The sequence below is a fragment of the Leucoraja erinacea genome, chromosome 14 (genome assembly GCF_028641065.1).
Source record: "Leucoraja erinacea ecotype New England chromosome 14, Leri_hhj_1, whole genome shotgun sequence".
Classification (NCBI taxonomy): domain Eukaryota; kingdom Metazoa; phylum Chordata; class Chondrichthyes; order Rajiformes; family Rajidae; genus Leucoraja; species Leucoraja erinaceus.
The window spans coordinates 2832048-2853901 of NC_073390.1; the positions used below are offsets into that span (position 1 = coordinate 2832048).

The 21854-nt window shown below is 39.4% G+C and overlaps 2 protein-coding genes across 4 annotated transcripts in view; one reads left to right on the forward strand and one right to left on the reverse strand.

The window, feature by feature from the left end:
- mcf2l2 (MCF.2 cell line derived transforming sequence-like 2) overlaps positions 1 to 21854 on the forward strand; it is a 369326-nt gene that overhangs the window by 216112 nt on the left and 131360 nt on the right. For all 3 annotated transcript variants that reach the window (XM_055645379.1, XM_055645377.1, XM_055645378.1), the window contains exons 14-15: positions 544 to 647; positions 3768 to 3856. In XM_055645379.1, the coding sequence (XP_055501354.1) occupies positions 544 to 647; positions 3768 to 3856 (193 nt within the window). The remainder of the gene's footprint in view (positions 1 to 543; positions 648 to 3767; positions 3857 to 21854) is intronic.
- Positions 5655 to 21621, reverse strand: b3gnt5a (UDP-GlcNAc:betaGal beta-1,3-N-acetylglucosaminyltransferase 5a). The gene is made up of 2 exons (XM_055645380.1): positions 21357 to 21621; positions 5655 to 11301 (listed from the first exon to the last, which is right to left on the reverse strand). The coding sequence occupies exon 2, from the start codon at positions 10958 to 10960 to the stop codon at positions 9827 to 9829; it is 1134 nt and encodes a 377-aa protein (XP_055501355.1). The 5' UTR covers positions 10961 to 11301; positions 21357 to 21621; the 3' UTR covers positions 5655 to 9826.

The following is a 21854-nucleotide window of genomic DNA, read 5'->3' on the forward strand; positions in this document are numbered from 1 at the left end:
CAAGCATCCACCCATTAGTTGGTTGCATTGCAGACTGATCTTTTAAAGGCTAATTCTTTAGATTAGCATTGAGGAAAGGGGTTGCGAATGCAGGAGATTCAACGCCAATGCCTACTGTTTGACAAATATAAGGCAGTGCATTAGCATAGTTTAGCCTGACATTTTTCCCACTTTTTCTAAGAATTTTTGAAATGGCTTTCGATACCAATGTGTTAATGATGGATAATTTTACACCTATTATATGTGCCAATGTATTAGATAAAGAACAAGCAGCTGCATAGGGGGAGAAGGCAGGCATGGGTTATTGATTGGGGACAATCAGCCATGATCACAATGAATGGCGGTACTGGCTCGAAGGGCCGAATGGCCTCCTCCTGCACCTATTTTCTGTTTCTATCCTTGCACAAAACAAAGTGCTAAAATAACTCAGCGGCTCAGGCAGCATATGTGGAGAACATGGATAGGTTATGTTTGGGTCAGAACAAGTACAACATGCAACTTACTAACCATCAACACTATGTTTTTTTTTTAATCATTTCACAGCTCCCAGTAGAAGGAGTTTAGATAACATTAGCAATTCAAAGCTGCCAACAGAGACAGAATTAGCAAAGAAAAGAAATATGAAGAAACCAAAAGGAAACATAAAGGTAAACAAACTCTAGTTTGTCTATTGCTTATAATATGAATTTGCATACATTCAAATGCCAGAAGATGTGCTAAAATTAACTAAATATTATATTTTACTTAAACTCACCAACTTTTAATCTTGAACCATTAATTTAGCAGCAATTGCCTTTGCTATTCATTTGGTTCCTTTAGCTCTGTGACGTCATTTAGTTTTACACCGCAGATGAACAGAGTTAAAGGATATTAAAATAAAAATCAGAACTTACCCTCACTTCTTTGCAAGGCAGAGGTAAATGAAGTCTATGTTTAAGAAGGAACTGCAGATGCTGGAAAATCAAAGGTAGACATAAATGCTGGAGAAACTCAGCGGGTGAGGCAGCATCTATGGAGAGAAGGAAATAGGCGACGTTTCGGGTCGAGACCCTTCTTCAGACTAAATGAAGTCTCTGGCCATTTTCCCCAGCCGTTTGAGTGAAGAGTATAACTAAATGTGTTCTGGATAGAGATAGGGCGGGCCTGCAAATTAAAATTCTAAATTGGGGCAAGGCCAACTTAAGGTATTAGACATCGGGAACTCATCGGGTTGATTGGAGCCAGTTGTTTGCAGGGAAAACAACATCTGGAAAGTGGGATTTTTTTTTAAGTGGTTCTGACAAGAGCTGCGGCCTGCATGTTCCTATTAGAGTGAAGGGCAAGGCAGCTAGACGTACGGAGGCTTGGATGATGGGAGAAATTAAACCTCTGGTTCAAGAATAAGGAGGCATAGGTCAGACATAGGCAGCTGGGATCAAGTGTACCTCGGGAGGGGGAAATGGTAACTAGAGAGAGAATGGGGTCCCTCAGGAATCAAAGCGATCATCTCAGTGTAGAACTGCAGGAGATGGACAAGATCCTCAATGAATATTTCTCCTTTGTTTTTACCATGCAGAAAGACATGGGTTACCGACCGGTCAATGGAAATGTCGAGGGCAGTCAATATTACGGTAGAGGTGCTGAACATCCTAATGCTTATGAAGGTAGACAAATGTCCTGGGCCTGATCAGATCTATCCAAGGACATTGTAGGAAGCTAAAGAAATTACAGGTGTCCTGGCACAGATTTATGAGGTATCATTAATGACAGGTGAGGTACGACAGACTGCAGGGTGGCAAATGTTGTGCTTCTATTTAAGAAGGGCTGCAAGGAATAGCCTAGGATCTATAGGCCGGTGAGTCTAACAGCCGTGGTTGGAAAGTTACTAGAATATTTTGTGATAAGATATACACGCATTTAGATAGACAAGGCCCGATTAGGTTTTGTACATGGATGACCGTATCTCACAAATCTGATTGAGGTTTTTGAAGACATGACCAAAAAGGTTGATGAGGCAGAGCTTTGGATGCTATAGACACGGATGTCAGCAAGACATTTGACAAGGTTCCTAATGGTCGGCTGCGCTGGAGAGTTAGATCACATGGGATCTAAGGAGAGATAGCTGACTGGGCAGCGAATTGGCTTCATGGAAAGAAGCAGGAGGAGATGGTGGGAGGTTATTTTTCAGACTGGAGTCCTGTGATTACTGGTGTGCCTCAGTGTTCGGTGCTGGGCCCATTGCTGTTTGTCATCTATATCAACTATTTAGACAAGACATGATTAGTAAGTTTGCAGATGACACTAAAGTGGCTAGCATTGTAGAAAGCAAAAACTGTCATCAATGGTTACAGCAGGATCTAGATCAGTTGGGCAAGTGGACAGAGGAATGGTTAATAGAGTTTACTGCAGAAAAATATTAGGCGTTGCATTTTAAGAAATCAAAACACAGCAGGACCCTCAATAAATAGAAGGTGTATTGTACGGCAGAGGGATCTCAGAGTGCAGAGACATAGTTCCTGGAAAGTGGCGGCACAGGTCAAGAAGGCTTTCAGCACATTGGCGTTCATCAGTCGGGGTATTGATTATAGAAGTTGGGAAGCAATGTTACTGTTGTATATGATGTTGGTGAGGCTACAGATGGAATACTGTGTTCAGTATTGGTTACCGATATGGAAAAGATGTTATTAAACTGGAAAGAGTGCAGGGAAGATTTGAGGATGTCGCCAGGACTTGAAGGCCTGAGGTATGTGAAGAGATTGGCAGGCTAGGACTATGTTCCTTGGAACATAGGAGGACGATGTAATCTTATAGAGGTGTATAAGATTGTGAGGGGGACTGTTATATTTTACCCAGAGTAGGGGAATCAAGTAGCAAAGGACATAGGTTTGTTAAGAGGGAAACATTTAATAGAAATCTGAGAGCAAATGTTTGTTTTGTTTTAAACACAAAGAGTGGTGGGTACATGGAATTAGCTGCCGGATGAGGTAGTTGAGGGAGAAATCATAGCTTTTCAAGGCATTTGGGCAGGTATGTGGATAGGAAAGGTCTTGAGGGATATGGGCCAAATGCAGGTATGTGGAACTAGTGCAGATGGGGTACTCTTGTCAGCATGGCCACATAGGGCTGAAGGGTCTTATCTCTCCATGGTGTATGATTCTATATGACTGTAATGGTACATAATCATCACCATTCAGAACACTTGAAAAACATCTGGTGCGGTTTGAATTGATTGAAAGAATCAGCAGCATGAAAATAGGCGCACTGAATCCACACCGCCCATTGATCACCCGTTCACACTAGTTCCATGTTATCCCACTTTCACATCTACTGCCTGCACACCGAGGTCAATTTACAATGGCTAATTAATCTACAAACCTGCACGTCTTTTGAGAAGTGGGAGAAAACCGGCGTACCTGGAGGAAACCTACAATGTCACAGGAAGAATGTGCAAACTCCACACAGACAGCATTCGAGGTCAGGATTGAACCTAGTCTTTGCCGCTGTGACTTAGCTGGTAGAGCTCGGACTCGGTGGGCCAAAGGAAGTGTTTCCACGCTATATCTCTAAACTAAATAAAAATGAACAACTTTGATGAATGTGTAAAAAAAATGATCTGGCATGAGGATCTGTATCCTGATCTTAGGCAGTTTTCTACTTTAATTTCAAGAACAGCATGACATTAATCGAACTTTATGACAAGACATTTGTTTGGTATTACTGCATTGAAAGTCTTTGCACACAAGTCACAGATGCAGCTGCTTTATGTCTTCCCACTCCCTTCATTTTAGATTGAAGTGATGCTTGAAGCCAGTCAGGGGGGATCCAGTCCCATCCAAGTAACAGCTGAAAGTGAAGAAAACCTGTCTACAAGGAGGGGGTAAGATGCCTGCTCATTGTTCTTCAGGAATTCCCCATGTCTTTCCTCAAACTTGCCATAGAGTTCAAAGGACCGTTTCCCGAATGACAGGATTATGAGACAAGGAGAGACAAGGTTAGACTAGGCCTGCATTCATTATAGTTTAGATCAATAAGAGCCCTCATTGAAAGGCACACACCTTTGACAAGCTGGCTGCAGGGAGGATGCTTTTCCAAGCTTTAAGTATCTAGAACATAGTGGTGAGGGGGAAAGTCAGTGTAAGAACATGGAGTGACATTTACAACAGCAGAGATGTCTTCACCCAGGACAGTGGACCTGTGGAATTCCTTACTACAAGGCTGTGGAGGCCAAGTCATTGAATACATTTGAGGAGATGTATGGGTTTCTAGATATTAAACAGCTTGGGGAGAGAGCAGGAAAATTGTTGAATAATAGGTTCAGCTAGGATGATATTGAAATGTTGGGCAGGCTGGAAGATATCCCCTTGCTTTTTGCTAAATTTGTTGCAAAAATTAATATAGGTATGTTCTAAATATTCTGTACCTCAATATTGTCGACAGATGGGTGAATATTTAGGAAAAATGTCCTTTCATAAATTTTCAAACAAGGCACTCATCCAATTTTTGCAAATAATTATTTCTTACCTTCGAATGTCAGCCCTGGTTCCTTTGTTCTTACATCCAAATATATAGATTGGAAATGTAACTTTCACTGGACAGCCTCAGCTCAAGAATGTAGGCAAATGCGTATTAATGAACCAGTGCTGCAGAGATCCAATTTGTAAATTGAGATTGGATATAGACAGTCGTTTGTGATCCAGGATAATTTCAACACAATAGAATTATCCTTGGTATATCAACTGATTTTTCATCTCCAAAGCAACAGGAAATCTGATCACTATCATATTGCTATTTTTTTATGATGTTCTGTTTAAACACAGCTACATTTTCTACAATTAGTAATACATACGTGAACTATTTTCATTGGCTGTGAAGTGCCTTGGGGCAGTGAAATCAAAAAGGTGTGATTGAAATACAAGCCTTTCTTTCTTCCCTTTGATTAGCTACAGTAATGAAGAATGGTGACAAATGTATAAGCATTGTTATTGACACAGTCACGCAGCACAGGGGCAGTTTTCTAAAAGGATCCACTTACAGCCGGTAATGACATTGTCCATGCGCTTGCAGTTTGAGTACCCTTTCATAAATACATGTACAAGCTTTATACTGGAGTAAAACTTCAGTTTGAAGTAAAGTACACATTCTACTTTTGAATTCAGCCACTGCATTTGATAAATTTAAGTGATTACAAAAGCAATTCTGGTTTTAAATACAACTAAAATTTGTTCACTTAAATAATTTGAATTATGAAATAAAGCTTGTGAGATATAGGTCACAAGTACTAAACAGAGAGAGTAATCAAATATTCCCTCCTCCTCAGTTACATTGCCCTTTATTAAAGAACCCACAGTGCATGGTCAGTTTCCACTTTAACGACCACAACATCCAGGTCTTATTTCTATGACTTCCTCTTTGTACAATCCAGGTTCTCCAGTTGTCACCCCAAATCTCCGCAAATACTGCTTTCCCATTTATTCCCTGCCTTCAAAAATATCGACCATTTACCAGCCTTCCCATCCCCATCATGAACCATGCATTTTCTTTGTCTACATTAACTTTAAACTGAAAATATTTGGGGTATATTCTTTCGTGAATGTTTATTATAAAAGTATTTGACTTGCACAACTTTATTCTTTTGTGTAGAACTTCAATGCTTTAAAAATTTAGCAGATACAAAATTTGATACATCATACAACTTTTATTTTTTTGGACAAGTTATCCAGAACATACTTGAAAAATGTCAAAATACAAAAATATATATTTTCCAGCTGAACCAGAAAATTTAAACAGGTGCAAAACGAGCATGAGGCTTCCAACACAAGTATGTAACAAAACATCAAACCCTTTCATAAATACATCTACAAGGTTTATAATGGAGTAAAAATTCAGTGTGAGGTAAAGTACACAATTCCACTTTTAAATTATGTCACTGCATTTCAGACGACTTTTAAGTGACTACAAAAGTAGTTCTGGTTGTAAATAAAACTCAAACTTGTTCTTTAAATAAATTTAATTAATAAAGCTTGTGAGACAAGTACTAAACTGAGAGGATAATCGACTCTACCATTAGTGCAAACTTCTAACCATTGCCAGCTGCTGGTAAACAGCTTATGGCACAGAAAATGGTAACTGCAAGATCCCAACTGCAAACATTCAAGACTTTTAAGCCTTTTTGGAGAAAGTGTTCAACGGTTTATTTAATTTAATTAAAAAAAATTATGGTGATCCATTAGAAAATGCTAAAGTTGTCACTAATTTAATGTGGCTCAGATTTATTCATATTAAAATGTATGTTAAGAAATCCTTTAACTCAATGTATGAGAAAAAACAGGATACCATCCTGATAGCATTTAAAAATCCACGCAATTCATCTTCAGTGATGAATTTACAATCTATCTCCGTGCTACCTTGAACATAGGAACATTGTTGTGATATTTGGCAATTGGGGGTTAGATGTGGGAAATAATAATGTAGACTTATATAATGTATAAATGACTGAAGAATGACTCCAGATGCATAAATGACTGAAGAATGGAACAAGTGTCCCCATTTCTGGCCACTCAAACTGCTACGAAGCAACGTAGCAAAGATAAACTGCAACATTCCTTCAAAACTGCCCAACTCAACAAAAAGTTAATCCATTACAAATGAATGACTTTTCCTATATCCCACACAGTGTCAATACCATTTTATATTCAAATAATCAATCTTGTGGGAATGAATTGCTGTAGAATAACTGGGTGTAGTCTGCCCAAGTTCATGAGAACAAACATTTACATTACACCATTTCCTCAAAAGAATTGTACCTGGTCATGTAAGATGTTTGTTTTAGTCAATGACAAAATGAATGTTATATTCACAAAAAATGCACGCCTATTTTTTAAATAATTTCTTGGTAAATGACAGAATAATTGCAACTGGCATGCTACTTTTATTTTTTTTTAAAAAAACACCAAATGGCTATTATAATTTCTACAACATAGTCACCAGATACAATAAATTAATCCAAAACAGAGTTTAGGCAACCTTTAAAACGCAATAGATTTCAAAGTGAAGCAGAGATGTAGACTTTAACTTGAATATCACAGCCAAGCATGTTGAAAAGATGTTTGTGACAAAACCTGACATGGGTGAAATTTTTCCTCTGCACTCCCATCCAAAATTTAGGAACCCAAATCCAAATCTTTTAAATAAAAACTTTGTATGTTCTTTAGACAGGTACATAGCTCAAATTCCTAAATCTATCATATAGCTTTTAAAACAAATAGAATACTTATAAATTACATACAAAAATCTGTAAGTCAGATATTTGAGGGGGGACCCTACATATACCTTCCCTCCTCTAGCTTTTCCCACTATAATAGCATGAAATATCATTATCAATTGCCGAGAATCCAAATGCCAGTGGCTAGCTGCACAATGAATCTGCACGCAAAATAGATAACTTAACTGATAAAATGCTCTTGTTAAACTATGGTGTTGTTTTAATTCCAGAAAATCAACTCTAAGCATTTAAACTGCCAAGTATTTTCTCTGCTTACCGTAGACATATGCCAATTAATATTTGAGTTGTACATGAAGCCGATGCTGCAATGAAAAAGCCAAGCCCCATAATATAAATACAATGGATTGACCTCCTGGAACTAAAATAAATGTCCTGATGAAGTCAAGTTTGTTAAGCAAGCAAACTGCACATCATTCTTCCAGGTGTACAAATATGGCAATCAGAGCAGCGAACCAATTATTCTGCTGTGCTATGTTGGATTGCCAAACTCAACTTCACATAACTAATTGTGACAATCAGACAGAGCCAAATCAGACTGTCAGGCTAACAAGGAAAGTTGCAATTTTCTTTAATTGTCAAGTTAGCATTAAATACAGTATTTAGCATCAAGATACTGGTTGAAATCCATAGGTGCAGCAAAACACGTGCCTAAAGGAGAACATCATTCAGTTCAAATTTCTGAAGCCCCCATGATAGAGCTACGTAAAAGTAACACTAACTTCTAGGATAAAATTCATTGAGAACGATGTTGAGGCTTGCAAACTTAGATTTTTTTGGTGAACCAGTAATGCTTAGTTTATTTCAAGCTCTGAGTTAATGTAAATATTTATATTAAGTTTGTTAGGTTTTTTTTTTTAAATAGCTGAATTCTGAGCTGATTTTTTTCTTCCAAGCCATTCCACCACAGTGAACATCCCCATTGAAATTAAAAGGCAAAAATCTGTAGTAAAAACAATGAGAGAATGGGGTAAATGGGAAGGAAGATTTATTATTTAAGCAGAAAGAGATACGTGCTGATAGAAGATTTTAGTATTTAGCTGCTCAACAAAAATCAGAAATGATAGATCTTAGTGATGGTGGAAAGTTAAGATTAGTTAATGTGTATCTATATATATGTTGCACAAAAGTATAATAAAATTAAAACAAGGGTTTTTAAATCAGAAGTTATCAACTTGTGCAGTTACATTATTTTAAAATATCCGTTTTTAAATCAGTTTGCTTGATGTAAAGTAAGCATTAAGTTATTTTCATTTGCAAAATGAAGGGAAAAAATGATAAAAGCTTAAATCAAGAGAAGCTATGTCAGAGGCAATGCAATAAACTAGGCAAGCTGGCTCCTCAACAACTTCCACACCAAACAGATTTTTTTTTTAAAAACCATTTTCACATTTCTGGGATGGCCAATACTTGGAATGCTCACGCTCTCGTCAATATGAACAAAAGCTGGCTGACTTCAAACTGCAACTCTTCTGCCATTATTCATTGCAGTGTAGGAGATTAAATTAAAGACTTTTGCTCTTCAGTGAGAGAGATCAGTAATATGACGAGAGAGAAAACTAGCAGTTAACAGAATGCTCCCTTTTTCACATTTAAAAAAAAGCTAATTTAAGAGGCAAGAGGAAACTATACACACACACACACACACACACCACTGACTCAAATTTACAAGCAGAAGTATTTAGCTTGAGTAACATACTGAGTAGCATACTGTTCATACATTTTTTTTGGTTTCTTTAAAGCACTGATTTGTATGTGCTATGTCATTAGTTTGAACATCTTTACGTTCAAACTAATGACATAGCACATACAAATCAGTGCTTACCTGGATGAACATTTAATAAGTTTGACTTTCAGAAAAAGTTATTAGATTTACAAAGTTCCAACACAGTTGGAAAAAAAAACAGGAGTGTGGGATGGATGAGAAATTTTGACCTCATGTAAATTTTAGTCCCAAAAGGAAATGTGTGTAAAAGTCATGCAAGAACATTTTTCAGGATGTAAATCTTAATGTTAATTGATAACAGAATAGTTACTGCGTAGTATGCTGCTACCAGCACAAAATGTAACAAGAGCCAAATGTTATATTTGACCATTATTTACTTTAAACAAGATCAAATTTTAATTTAATCAGTTAAAATGTGTACAATTTAGAATCTGTGGACTAGCTGGCAAAATGCTTCAAGGCAGAGTAATCGGGCTAGTTAGATATTGCTACTATTGCTAACATCATCTATATTGCTCCTCATTTGACCACTGCTCAACATTTTGTCCAACTAGACCATAACAAACACAGCTTGTGGAGAATTTCACCAGCACTCACTGGCAGAAGTCTCCATTTACTTGAGTAGAATCATTTGGTTTTCCATTTTGTAAACTTTTGATACTTGGTATCTTTCACCTAATTGAAAAAAATCTATACAGCCAAAAATACAGTTAAGAGTAGTTAAAGGTCAAGGTTCTCAATTAACTGCTCCATTTAATGTTTATGATTTATTTACCCTCTTTCCTCCACCTAACCAAAGTAAATAAATTCAGTGCTGTTTTTTTCTTCATGTAAATACTGCACTAGGAAAATGCAGCAACACAAGGATATGTGTCTACATAGTATGGTTTGCAGAGAAGGAACACTTTGATCAGTCGACAGTACAGTTGTCCCCAGAATCCAGAGGTGAGAGAAGTCACTTTTGCATGTGTGGCCTCCCTCCACAAATGGTGGATATCTTCTACATGTCCATGAGAGGTCATCATTTGGTTATAAATACATGGATGATATGGAGCTTTTCCTTCACCAGCAAAATATACATGGCGTTGCGGTGGAACACCCATCTTTTTGGCACAAATGCCCATAAAAACATCATCTATATAGAGGCTGCTGTTTAGGGTCATTAAGGCCTCGTATACTTTCACTGCAACATCTTGGGACACAACATATGCAGCACCTGCTGTATAATCTGGATAAGCAGGCCATTGATACATTTCATATGGAACATAGTATTTGCTTTCTTTGCTTCTTACAGGGGGTGCACCCCTGTGCACTCGACCTATCCAGAAATTACTTGTTTCTTTATCTAGCTGTCGCAAATAGTTTGCAAGGTTTGGAGTATGTACAAAAACATCATCATCAGAGGACATGACAAATTTAGCATTTTGGCAGTAAGTATTTGCCCACGTGAACTGGAAGATTAGTTTCAGTGTAAGATTGTGAAAATCATCATTGAAATCCTGTTGGATAAGGTCAGAATGTTGTTGATCTTCTAGAAATAACTTGTGCTGTACAATGTCTCTTTGCGATTGATCTTTATGTACTCCCAAAACAAAAATGACCTTAATGGTGACCTTTAACTCTGAATTTATATATTGTTCATTGCCCCAAGTCTGACGAATTGCATCCCTCCGAAGACGGTTTTCAGGAGAGCTTTTCACAAACAAAAGGAGCAATACATCTTCATTTTTGCATTTGTTTTCATGGGTGATCAGGTACCGGTAACTGTGGAGGCTCGCTGCCGTCTCCTTGTCCAGAGTCATGCTGTCATTTAAAAAACTGTACCTATTGATGAGATATCTGTAGGAATAAGACTTCAAATGACTGATGATATTTGCATCCAGTTGCTCCCAATATACAAGGATAAAGCAGCAGGAAAAACAAGTGATAACTAACTGGAGAAACTGACGTTTTCTTCTTCTGTACAAAGTAGTCATCTTGAAAATTTAGTTTTTATTTGACAGTCAAGCAGGATTTAAGATTTTTGTGCTTTGTTTCGAGATGTTGGTGCCCTCTTGCATAGCCGATATAACCAAATGGATCTACTGTGGTAGAATATTTTCCAATACATAAAATTAGATGTTTGAGTTATATAAATCAATGAAGCACCTTTTCCCGCTTTATTTATAGCAGATTGAAAATTCCAGTGCCTATTCCCAGAAACTAATGAGGTAATGGGAGTAGGAAATCAAAAAAGAGTCTGAATCCAAAGTCTTCATCTTCAATTCCAATTTTTAATTACATCATTCCGCTTCGTAATTATTTCACCTAATGGAACCTGTCAAAAACACAATTAACACAATTTCATTAGATTAAACATTTTTTAAAGTTTAAAATATAAATACAGAAAAAATATGCATGTTGTTCAAATTAACAAGGTTTCCATTTTCCTTCCTGTTTGAATAGGAATTACAAGCAATGCTCATTCATGTCAAGGAACGCGTTTACACCCGAGATCTATATTTTCAAGTTTTAACTTAAAATAAACAGTTTTACTTTAGATAATATACAAATTGAGCCTTCTATGCAGGATTGAGGCAACAAATATCTATTCTATTTGAAAGTTTTTTGACCGGCTCTAATCTTACACCAGGATTTCAATCCTCGCTCCATTTATTTGCATTCAGATACTTTGCCTGATAGTTGCATTAAAGAAAACCACAACTGATTCAAGTCTCGTCATAAATGACTTGAGCTCCGTATTTTTCCAGCTGACTACAACTGATTGGCAAACCTCGTTATCAAAATTTCCATTCCCCCTCCCAGTCCTCACCTGATTAGTTTCTATGGAGTACCCTTTAAAAAAGCTAAAAACTTATTTTTTGTATGTCTTAAATTACACTTAAGGAAATTTATGTTCAAAATCCCTTAAGGATCATCTTGGTAGACTTACTGAAAGCAACAATTGCTTTTCAATAATCTCTTGAGATAAACTTATTTTTGGTTTATTGTGTGGGATCCTTCTGCAGCCAAATGAAGTGTTAGATTTATTTTGTAGCCTTCTTCCAACTTCAAGCTATTTTGTGACATATTTGTGTTAAATTATGCACTGTGAAATATCAAAAATTAGTAGAAATGTTTTAATTTAGTAGTCTGGATAGGTAAACTTGACAGATAATGTATAGACCAAGGGGTGCATACATACTGGTATATTATTGTCATGTGTACTGAAATATGATGAAAAACGTTTCAACTGAATACTCGGTCCAATTCAAGCATCTTTTTCAAAATCTTGGCAAAGTTAAAAAACGCTTCTGAGAATTTAGATCAGGCCAACAAGCATTGTAGAAAATAACATTAAAAGAAAAAAGATGAAGATTAGGCCCTGCTGTACTACAATGTGATCATGGTAGATCATCCACTTCTTTGCTGTTCCACCAGTTCACTGCGAGTTTGACCCAGCCCATTGGTTTCTAGTCATTTAGGTTTATTATTGTCACATGTACTGAGGTTCAGTGAAAGGCTTTCTTCTGCTTGCTATCCAAACAGATCAGACATACCATACATGAGCACTATCAGCCCAAACTCCAATACAATGAAAAAAAAAGATTTAGAATGGTAGAGTGATTGTATTGGAATGTAGTTGGTCCTTCTCGGGGAAAGAGTAGTTCTCCCCCACTGTCGTTTTGAGAGGGTTGATTGGAAGAGCACAGCTTCCTTGAGGGGCTAGGATGAGCTGTCCTTTCCCTTCTGGTTTACAAGTTATGAAAACACCATTTGGCTCCGAGACAAGAGCTATTATCTCCCTTTTACGATCAGGATTTCCTGGAAATCCATGTGGTGACTGGTAAATTTCAATATTGTACTGCATGGGGTATCCAAAATATTGCACTGTACAGAAACACTTTGAATATTTATCCTTAAAGAGCATTGCTAAATCAAAATGATTTTAGTTTTAACATGGCAAGTGCGTGTACAAACACGCAATACACAAGAAATTGTGCCCACACTGATCTACTTGGAATTGTTCGGCAGGTGTTGCTGAAACAATTGGATTGCATTTTTCATTGTCTGGAGGTACCATGAAAGCAATAGGATGCAAAACCCGTGGAAAACTGCAATGTAATCACAATTTTGAAAGGAAGAAAAAGGAACAAATGCCAACGTTGTAGGCTCATTCATCACACATCCTTGGATGGGTCCCTCCACTCAGGATAACCAAAATCACTACACTGATATATTCTGATAGAAGTTCGAAACATTGAATTTCGACCCCCCTCAAATAAATGCACTGATTTGGCCTAAACAAGGGTAGAAAGTTTCATGATAATTAGCATACACCGCCCTCTGAGGCAATAATTCAGTACTCTAACCAGAAGGAAGTGGATATAGTGAATATTTCTGGGTAACACATTCCATATTCATCAACTGCCACTGAGTTAGCAGAGTCCTGAACATAGCTAGCTGCCTGACTGGACTTTCCAGTTTACAAAAGAACAAAACTGATGGAATATTTCATTTAATCGTGAGCTCATCAAGTTGCTGTTGCAGATGTATCTATCCATGGCTGTTGGCAAGAGTGAATACATTTCCTCACAAGTCCAGCCACAAACTCAAAAGGTTATCAGATAGTTATATACGACCATCAGGCATAAGCAGAATTGCATTCCACCACAATTTCCATATCTGCTTGCACATAATGACACAGCCTCATATGTATGACTGCTGCAACTTCGTTCAGACTTCGGTCTGAATGACAATAAAGGCTATCTATCTATCTATCTATCTATCTATCTATCTATCTATCTATCTATCATTAACATAGACACCAATGATAAATAGGAATGCAGAAGAACATATCCAAACCACAAGAAGTTAGACAGCAATCCAATGAAGATATCACAAATACATAAACATAGAGACATAGAAAATAGGTGCTGGAGTAGGCCATTCGGCCCTTTGAGCCAGAATCAATACTCCGTTCCTGCTTTTTCCCCATATCCCTTGATTCAGTTAGCCCCAAGAGCTTTATACAACTCTCTCTTGTAAACATCCAGTGAATTGGCCTCCACTGCCTTCTGTGGCAGAGAATTCCATTGATTCACAACTCTCTGGGTGAAAAACATTCCTCATCTCAATCCCTAAACAACACCCCTGGTTACGGCAGTATTCAGTTCCCTATAACCTAAATGGTTCACATCGGAAATGTGGCTGCAAACCCAGTTCCACTGGACATAAAGTTGATGGAGATTAAATGTAGTAGGTCTTAATTGAGAGCCATTACAGATTAGCAAAAGGAAATAGGTGAGTGGAGTGTCACATCAGGCACTGAGTTTTGAGCGACTTCATGGACAGAATAGTTTGGGAGTGATAAATTCATCAGAATCCGAGAGCTAACAAAAGTGGGCATGGTTAATTATTTCTCAGGAACAAATCTCTGGAGTCGGGTCAAAAATCCCATATCCATGCTATATGACTATGACACCAGAACACTGGCTGCAGTGTGCATTTACTGATGCAACTTGGCAAGAATTCTTCAAAAACATCTCCCAATCTGTACTACCTGCAGGACCAAGGCTTAAAAAGCATGGAAACAGCATTAGCTTCAAGTTACACACCTCTGCACCTTATTGTTCCATCACCCCTTTGCCTTATTTAGCCCAAAGACAGGATAATTTACCATATGATCACAAATAAAGCACACTATGAAACACTAACCTCCAAAGAAGTAGAAGTGATCAATGACTACCAGCCCGACTAGAAATGTCAAGTGGAAAATAAAAAAAGTTTATTCCAAGGTCTTATAAAATTAGTATTATGAACAGATTAATCAATAGCTCCATTTATCACCAACACAATTCCTGGTGCACTATGCATATTTTTGAAATGATACAGGCTATTATTGTGATAGAAAAATTACTTACTCAGCGACATCAATGCAAATTGAATGACAGTGAATCCTACACCACAGTTTGCCCCTTAAATCCTGGTCCAATCATTCAATAAGAATTTTTACCACATATCCTGCAGTAGCACCATATCCCTCAAAAATAAAAAATAGATCTATCAATCTATGTTAAATATACACAGCAACTGAACCCCTTGGATGGAGAATTTCAAAGATTCACTATCCTTTTGTGTGAAGCAATTTCATCCCCGAGTCAAACTGCATTATTTTGTGATGGTGAACCCTGGTTCATGACAACCCAGCCAGAGGGAACAAAATTAATCCAACATCAACTCTCACAAGCCTGTAAGAATCACTTGAAGACTCGTCCTCAATCCAGTCAACAACCTTGTAAATCTGAATTGTACCCTCTCTACCTCAATCAGTTTTCATGTAGGGTGGCAATTCATCTGCACACAATATTCCAAATGTGACCTAACTAACAATTTGTATAATTGATATGTCCCAAGTCTGGTACTCAAGGCTTTGGCTGATAAGTACAAGCTTAAGCCATCTTCATTACCTTATATACCCATGTTGCTTCAGCCCCATCCCTTCTGCGGTTTGAACATAGCACAATTTCTAACTTTTCTCAATTCTGATAGCCTTATGTTTTTCTTGCCGTGGGTGCAGCCACATATTTCCAGTATTGTTTAAGAAGGGACTGCAGATGCTGGAAAATCAAAGGTAGACAAAAAATGCTGGAAAAACTCAGCGGGTGAGGCAGCATCTATGGAGCGAAGGAAATACAGTATTCTTTTTCTTTTAATATGTTCAAAAATTTAGGTTCACAAAAAAGTACTGATATTCCTCAGTTTATTTTGTACAACTAAACTTCCATTCTTAAATCTTTAATAAAATTACACCCAATTTTCAAGGCTGTGCATTAGTTTGGAATATTATGCCAAAATCTCTTGAAGAATCCCTTTCAAATGTAACGCACCAATATCCATTTGTATTGGATACAATCTATATTTTACTTCGCAAGTTCACAAGTTATAACAGTAGAATTAGGCCATTCAGCCCATCGAGTCTACTCCGCCATTCAATCATGGCTGATCTGCCTCCTAATCCAATTTTCCTGCCTTCTCCCCTTGACACCTGTTCTAATCAAGAATTTGTCTATCTCTGCCTTAAAAATATCCACTGACTTGGCCTCCACAGCTCTCTGTGACAATGAGTTCCACAGATTAACAACCCTCTGACTAGAGAAGTAATGCCCCTGTCCCATTTAGGAAACCTGAACGGAAACCTCTGGAAACTTTGTGCCCCACCCAAGGTTTCCGTGCAGAGGTTCCAGGAGGTTTTTGTCAGTCTCCCTACCTGCTTCCACTATCTGCAACCTCCGGCAACCACCTGTAATCTCCGGGAACCGCACGGAAACCTTGGGTTGGGCGCAAAGTCTCCAGAGGTTTCCGTTCAGGTTTCCTAAGTGGGACAGGGGCATTACTTCTCACCTCCTTTCTAAAAGAGCACTCATTAATTGAGCCTTTGGTCCTACTTAATATCCCCCTTCAACCTTCTAAACTCCAGCGAGCAGAGGCCCAGTACTGTCAAATGTTCATCACATGTTTACCCACTCATTCCTGGAATCATTCTTGTAAACCAGCACATCCTTCCTCCGATATGGGGCCCAAATGTGCTCACAGTACTTCAAATGTGGCCTGACCAGCGCCTTATAGCCTCAGCATTACATCTCTGCTTTGACCAGTTCTCTCAAAATTGTGCAGATCAGAAATATGTAACAAACTGATGGATAAACCGTTTGATAACTATATTAACAATTCGAATGAGAATGCAAGAGGCATGCTGAGCAAATTTTTGGATGACGCAAGAATTGTAGTGTTGTGGTGATGGCAAGGAAGGTTTTATAAAGCCACAGTTGGATAAAGATGAAAATTTGAGAATAGTGTTGGCAGCGGAATTTAATCCCGACAAATACAAAGCCATGCGTCCAGGGTTAGGAGATATAAAGTGGAATGCACAGAGACACCTAGGGGTCAAGTTAATAATTCACTAATAGTGGCAATACAGGATACAAGAGCCGAATAGAAGAGTTGGGACAATATGTTACAACTTTATAAAATGCTGGTTAGGCTACCCTTGGAGTATTATGTGCATTTATGTGAATTCAGAGAACATTCACCAGGATGTTGCTTGGATTGGAGATCTTTAGTTATGGGGAGACACTAAATAAGCCGGACTCATTTTCCCCAGGAACAAATGAGGCTAAAGGGGGACCTGAAGTATTTAAGATTGTGTAGAGAGAGGCACAGCTTGGATAGGTGGTCAAGTGTATTACCCCATGATATGGGTATTATTTTACGACTATTCGCTGATCTAATTTAAACCAGAATTGTTTGAAAAACGCACTAAATTCAGCTACTGCAATTGTTTTCATTTCCTTACCGAAGACTTTGATTCTCCAATCCAGATCATTTATAGACGTGTTCAAACATTTGAAATTTAAACTTTTCCATATAACCTGTAGTTGGGCAGAGTAAAATTTGCAAATCGTGCAAAGCTAAGCAGCACAGTGAGTCACATTGCAGCAGGATTCAGCAGAGACTGGCAGACTAGAGGTCAGATGAAAAATGTAATTTAAATTAGATTTAATGTGAAGGCAATCTGATATTCAAAAGCGTTATTTAATTCAACTTTGCATTACAACTACTTTTTTGTTTAAATATGGTCTGGATCATGTTAGATTGGGCTAATTCACTGGAATAACAGGCTGTAATACCTATACTTAACTAAACTGGAAAAAAAGGGCATATCTTGCTGTGTCTCTGCAACCAGAAGCAACCAGATGTGGATATCATTCCCAATAGACTTTCCAAGCCAGCAAAACTGTGATGCAGCTATGAAAGCTACAAGACATTTAATAGTTGGTTGATTACCTCAACGTTCAGAAATAGCCTACTAAAATAGAATTAAATTAAAAGTCAAGTAAGAAAACAAATAATTAAAAACATTAAAGTAGAACACAATAATGAGAACTTCTCCTTTGCCTCTTCAACAGCAGGCCTAGAATCCCCATTGAAATCATAAGGGTCTCAGATCCTGCCAATCTCACAAACAAGATCCAGGAGACAATAGCTCTAGGGGCTAGTGGAGTCAAGGGGTATGGGGAGAAGGCAGGCACGGGTTATTGATAGGGGACGATCAGCCATGATCACAATGAATGGTGGTGCTGGCTCGAAGGGCCGAATGGCCTCCTCCTGCACCTAGTTTCTATGTTTCCCCAGGATAATTTGGGGAATCCCTGCACGACTGACATCTTCTTCCCTGTCACATGTCAGATGCTGCATCACCTATCATTCACAGGGGCATGGGCTTCCACGAGTTTTTAAATCTGGGGTGCCCAAGCTTTAGCTATTCTAACTGGAATTTCAAAAACACAGCAAAATTATGCTTACAAAAAGTAATCCTCCGTCAGTTTCGCCACCTCCAACGTGACCCCACCACTCGCCACATCTTCCCATCTCCCCCCATATCTGCCTTCCGCAAAGACCGCTCCCTCCATAACTCCCTTGTCAATTCTTCCCTTCCCTCTCGTACCACCCCCTCCCCGGGCACTTTCCCTTGCAACCGCAAGAGATGCAACACTTGTCCCTTTACCTCGCCCCTCGACTCCGTTCAAGGACCCAAGCAATCGTTCCAGGTGCGACAGAGGTTTACCTGCATCTCTTCCAACCTCATCTATTGCGTCCGCTGCTCTAGATGTCAGCAGGTCTATATCGGTGAGACCAAGCGGAGGTTGGGCGATCGTTTCGCCGAACACCTCCGCTCGGTCCGCAATAACCAAGCTGACCTCCCGGTGGCTCAGCATTTCAACTCCCCCTCCCACTCCGTCTCCGACCTCTCTGTCCTGGGTCTCCTCCATGGCCACAGCGTGCAACACCGGAAATTGGAGGAACAGCACCTCATATTCCGTTTGGGGAGTCTGCATCCCGGGGGCATGAACATCGAATTCTCCCAATTTTGTTAGTCCTTGCTGTCTCCTCCCCTTCCTCAGCCCCCCTGCTGTCTCCTCCCATCCCCCAGCCTTCGGGCTCCTCCTCCTTTTCCCTTTCTTGTCCCCGCTCCCGATCAGTCTGAAGAAGGGTTTCGGCCCGAAACGTTGCTTATTTCCTTCGCTCCATAGATGCTGCTGCACCCGCTGAGTTTCTCCAGCTTTTTTGTGTAACTTGCCTACTTTCAATGACTGGTGTACCATGACACCCAGGTCTCGCTGCATCTCCCCTTTTCCTAGTCAGCCACCATTTAGATAATAGTCTGCTTTCCTGTTTTTGCCACCAAAATGGATAACCTCACATTTATCCACATTATACTGCATCTGCCAAACATTTGCCCACTCACCCAGCCTATCCAAGTCACCTTGCAGTCTCCTAGCATCCTCCTCACAGCTAACACTGCCCCCCAGCTTAGCGTCATCCGCAAACTTGGAGATATTGCCTTCAATTCCCTCATCCAGATCATTAATATATATTGTAAATAGCTGGGGTCCCAGCACTCTCCCACTACAATGGCCTTGCCTGCCTTAGGCCTTTTTGGTTTTGGCTCAACAGCCCTATTCGCATCACAAGCCAGTCCGCCGCTCACGTCTTCTGTCCCAACAGCTTCTAAGCGGATGAACCTGTTTACAAGAGGTATTCACCTCTTGTAATTCCAGTAAACCAAAATAGTACAGATAGTTGGATAACATATCCAGAAAAACAAAGTTTTGAAATAACTCAGCTAGTCAATGTTTCAGGTCGGGACCCTTCAGACTCCAGTCCAAAGACAGCCCCAATCTGAAATGTCACCTATCCATTCTCTCCCAGATGCTACCTGACCTGTTGAGTTCCCCTAACACTTTGTATTTAGTTCAAGATTCCAGCATCTGCAGTCTTGTGTGTCAACATTCCTTGCAGTTATAAAAAGCCTGTATAATGAAGCGTAGGTCAATGAAAAATGAAAAATGAATTAATGCCCAAACATGTCCAATTCTGTTTTATCACAGAATTCCAGAGTTTTAATCTTTGTTAAGAATTGAATTCTAAGATTTGGTTTTCTTTGATGAAAAGAAAAAAAGTTTGCATTTGTTGATGACTTAAACGTGACAAAGGAGAACTCATGACATACAGATGTTTGCAGATACCAGCTGACATCATGAGTAAAATGAAATTACAGCTTCTTCGGTAACTTCAATAAAGCAATGTGTCAGAGAAGATTGCTTTAGTACTCTGACTGGTTAGTCATAACTCAAGAACCCAACCTGAAAAATTACTAAATGCATTTATGGCTGTAATAAAAAAAACATTTGTAAATTGATTTTACATCTAAAGACCAAATAAACAAACCTGTTGAAGCTGCATTAATGTTGAAACTAGGTTTAATCCCATTTGCGAACATAAACTGACTGAGCGACTAGTTTTAAAATAAATATGGGTGCAAACTGGACCTTTATATACAAATTGCTGCAAACTCAATTATTTTTGTCATCCAAAGCAAGTCATTTGTACAGTTATCCATCCCTATTTTATCCATCCAGCCAATAAACAATTTTGGGACAATAAACAGTTTAACTGGAGACAGTTCAGATCAATCGTCAAGAATTAGGTTAGAGTAACCTTTTTTACATTGGAACCCTCATCATTGCACTGACCCCAGTCCGGCCATTGTATGCAAGACTCAACAACTTTGATAAGAAAGATTCTTCTCACTGATAGATGCTGCTAACTCTAAACACAATTCATTTGGAATCTCATGTTGAACACTACTTCAAGGCAGCCGAGGTATTGAATCAAGGGGATAGAGGTCAGTCTTGAACTAATTCTTGAGACATCATGGACTCTGAAGTCAATGTTAAGAACTCCGAGGACTATTCCTATTCTATCATATCTGCATACCATACTGGGTCTGTGAGACAGGCTGATTTTCATGAATGGATGCTGACAGAATGGAATAACATCGTTAACACGATACAAAAGTCTGATTAAAGTAATACAGTCCTCACATTTTTGTATACGTTTCACTGGATTGTATAAAACATCCTAATCAGTTGTCTACATGTTCAATTACTGTTGCTTGTGTATTAAATCAGAAGATAATGCAATCCAATTTCGTGAGTTTCGACCACATAACCCAGATCAAGTTCAGGGCAGCAGATTTTCTTTCCTCGAGCTATATTTATCAGTTGGGATTACGTTATGGTCCTGGACATTAATACTGCTACAAACGTAATGGTTAACTTAGTCTTACAAGATCAAAACAAATCGCCAGGGCTGCAATGTTTCAATCAAAAGTTTGACCGCCGAGAAGTTAGCACGAACTAGGTATTTCAGTTACAAGTGGCACCCAAAGTGTTCCGCATTTTACTGTGGATAACTGCAGCCTCCACCGAGCACAGAGTTCCCGTAAACCCCCCTCATAATAAAGTGAATAATGAATGGGAGACGCACCTGAACTGTGGAGTGAATACAGCAACAGTCGCCGTGTCCCACCTCATTCAACCTCGAAACTTCCACACGCTCGCTGCTCCTTCTGGCCGAGAGATAGAGAGAGAGGCTGGGGCGGGGCAGGGGGATGAAGATGTGTGTTGTGTTGCGGGGCGGTGGTGAAGCGAGTGAGTGAGTGAGCGGCGGCTTGTGGAGGAGAGACAGCGCCCGCCCGCCAGGCGTGTGTGACCGTGCGGGAGCTGCCGAGCGACCTGGAAAATGGCCCCGGCCCCAGCCCCAACCCGACCGAGCATGCGCGCCAGCGGCCAGTTGGGCGCGGACGAGCGGGGGAGTGTCCACCAGTGACGTGTCCGCCGGGCGCTCGGGCTGTCCACCAGTGACGTGGTCCGCCGGGCGCACGGGGTCCACCAGTGACCGTCCACCGGGCGCTCAAGCCCCTGGTCACGCGGTCCGCCGGGCGCTCGGGCCATCCACCAGTGACATGTCCGCCGGGCGCTCAAG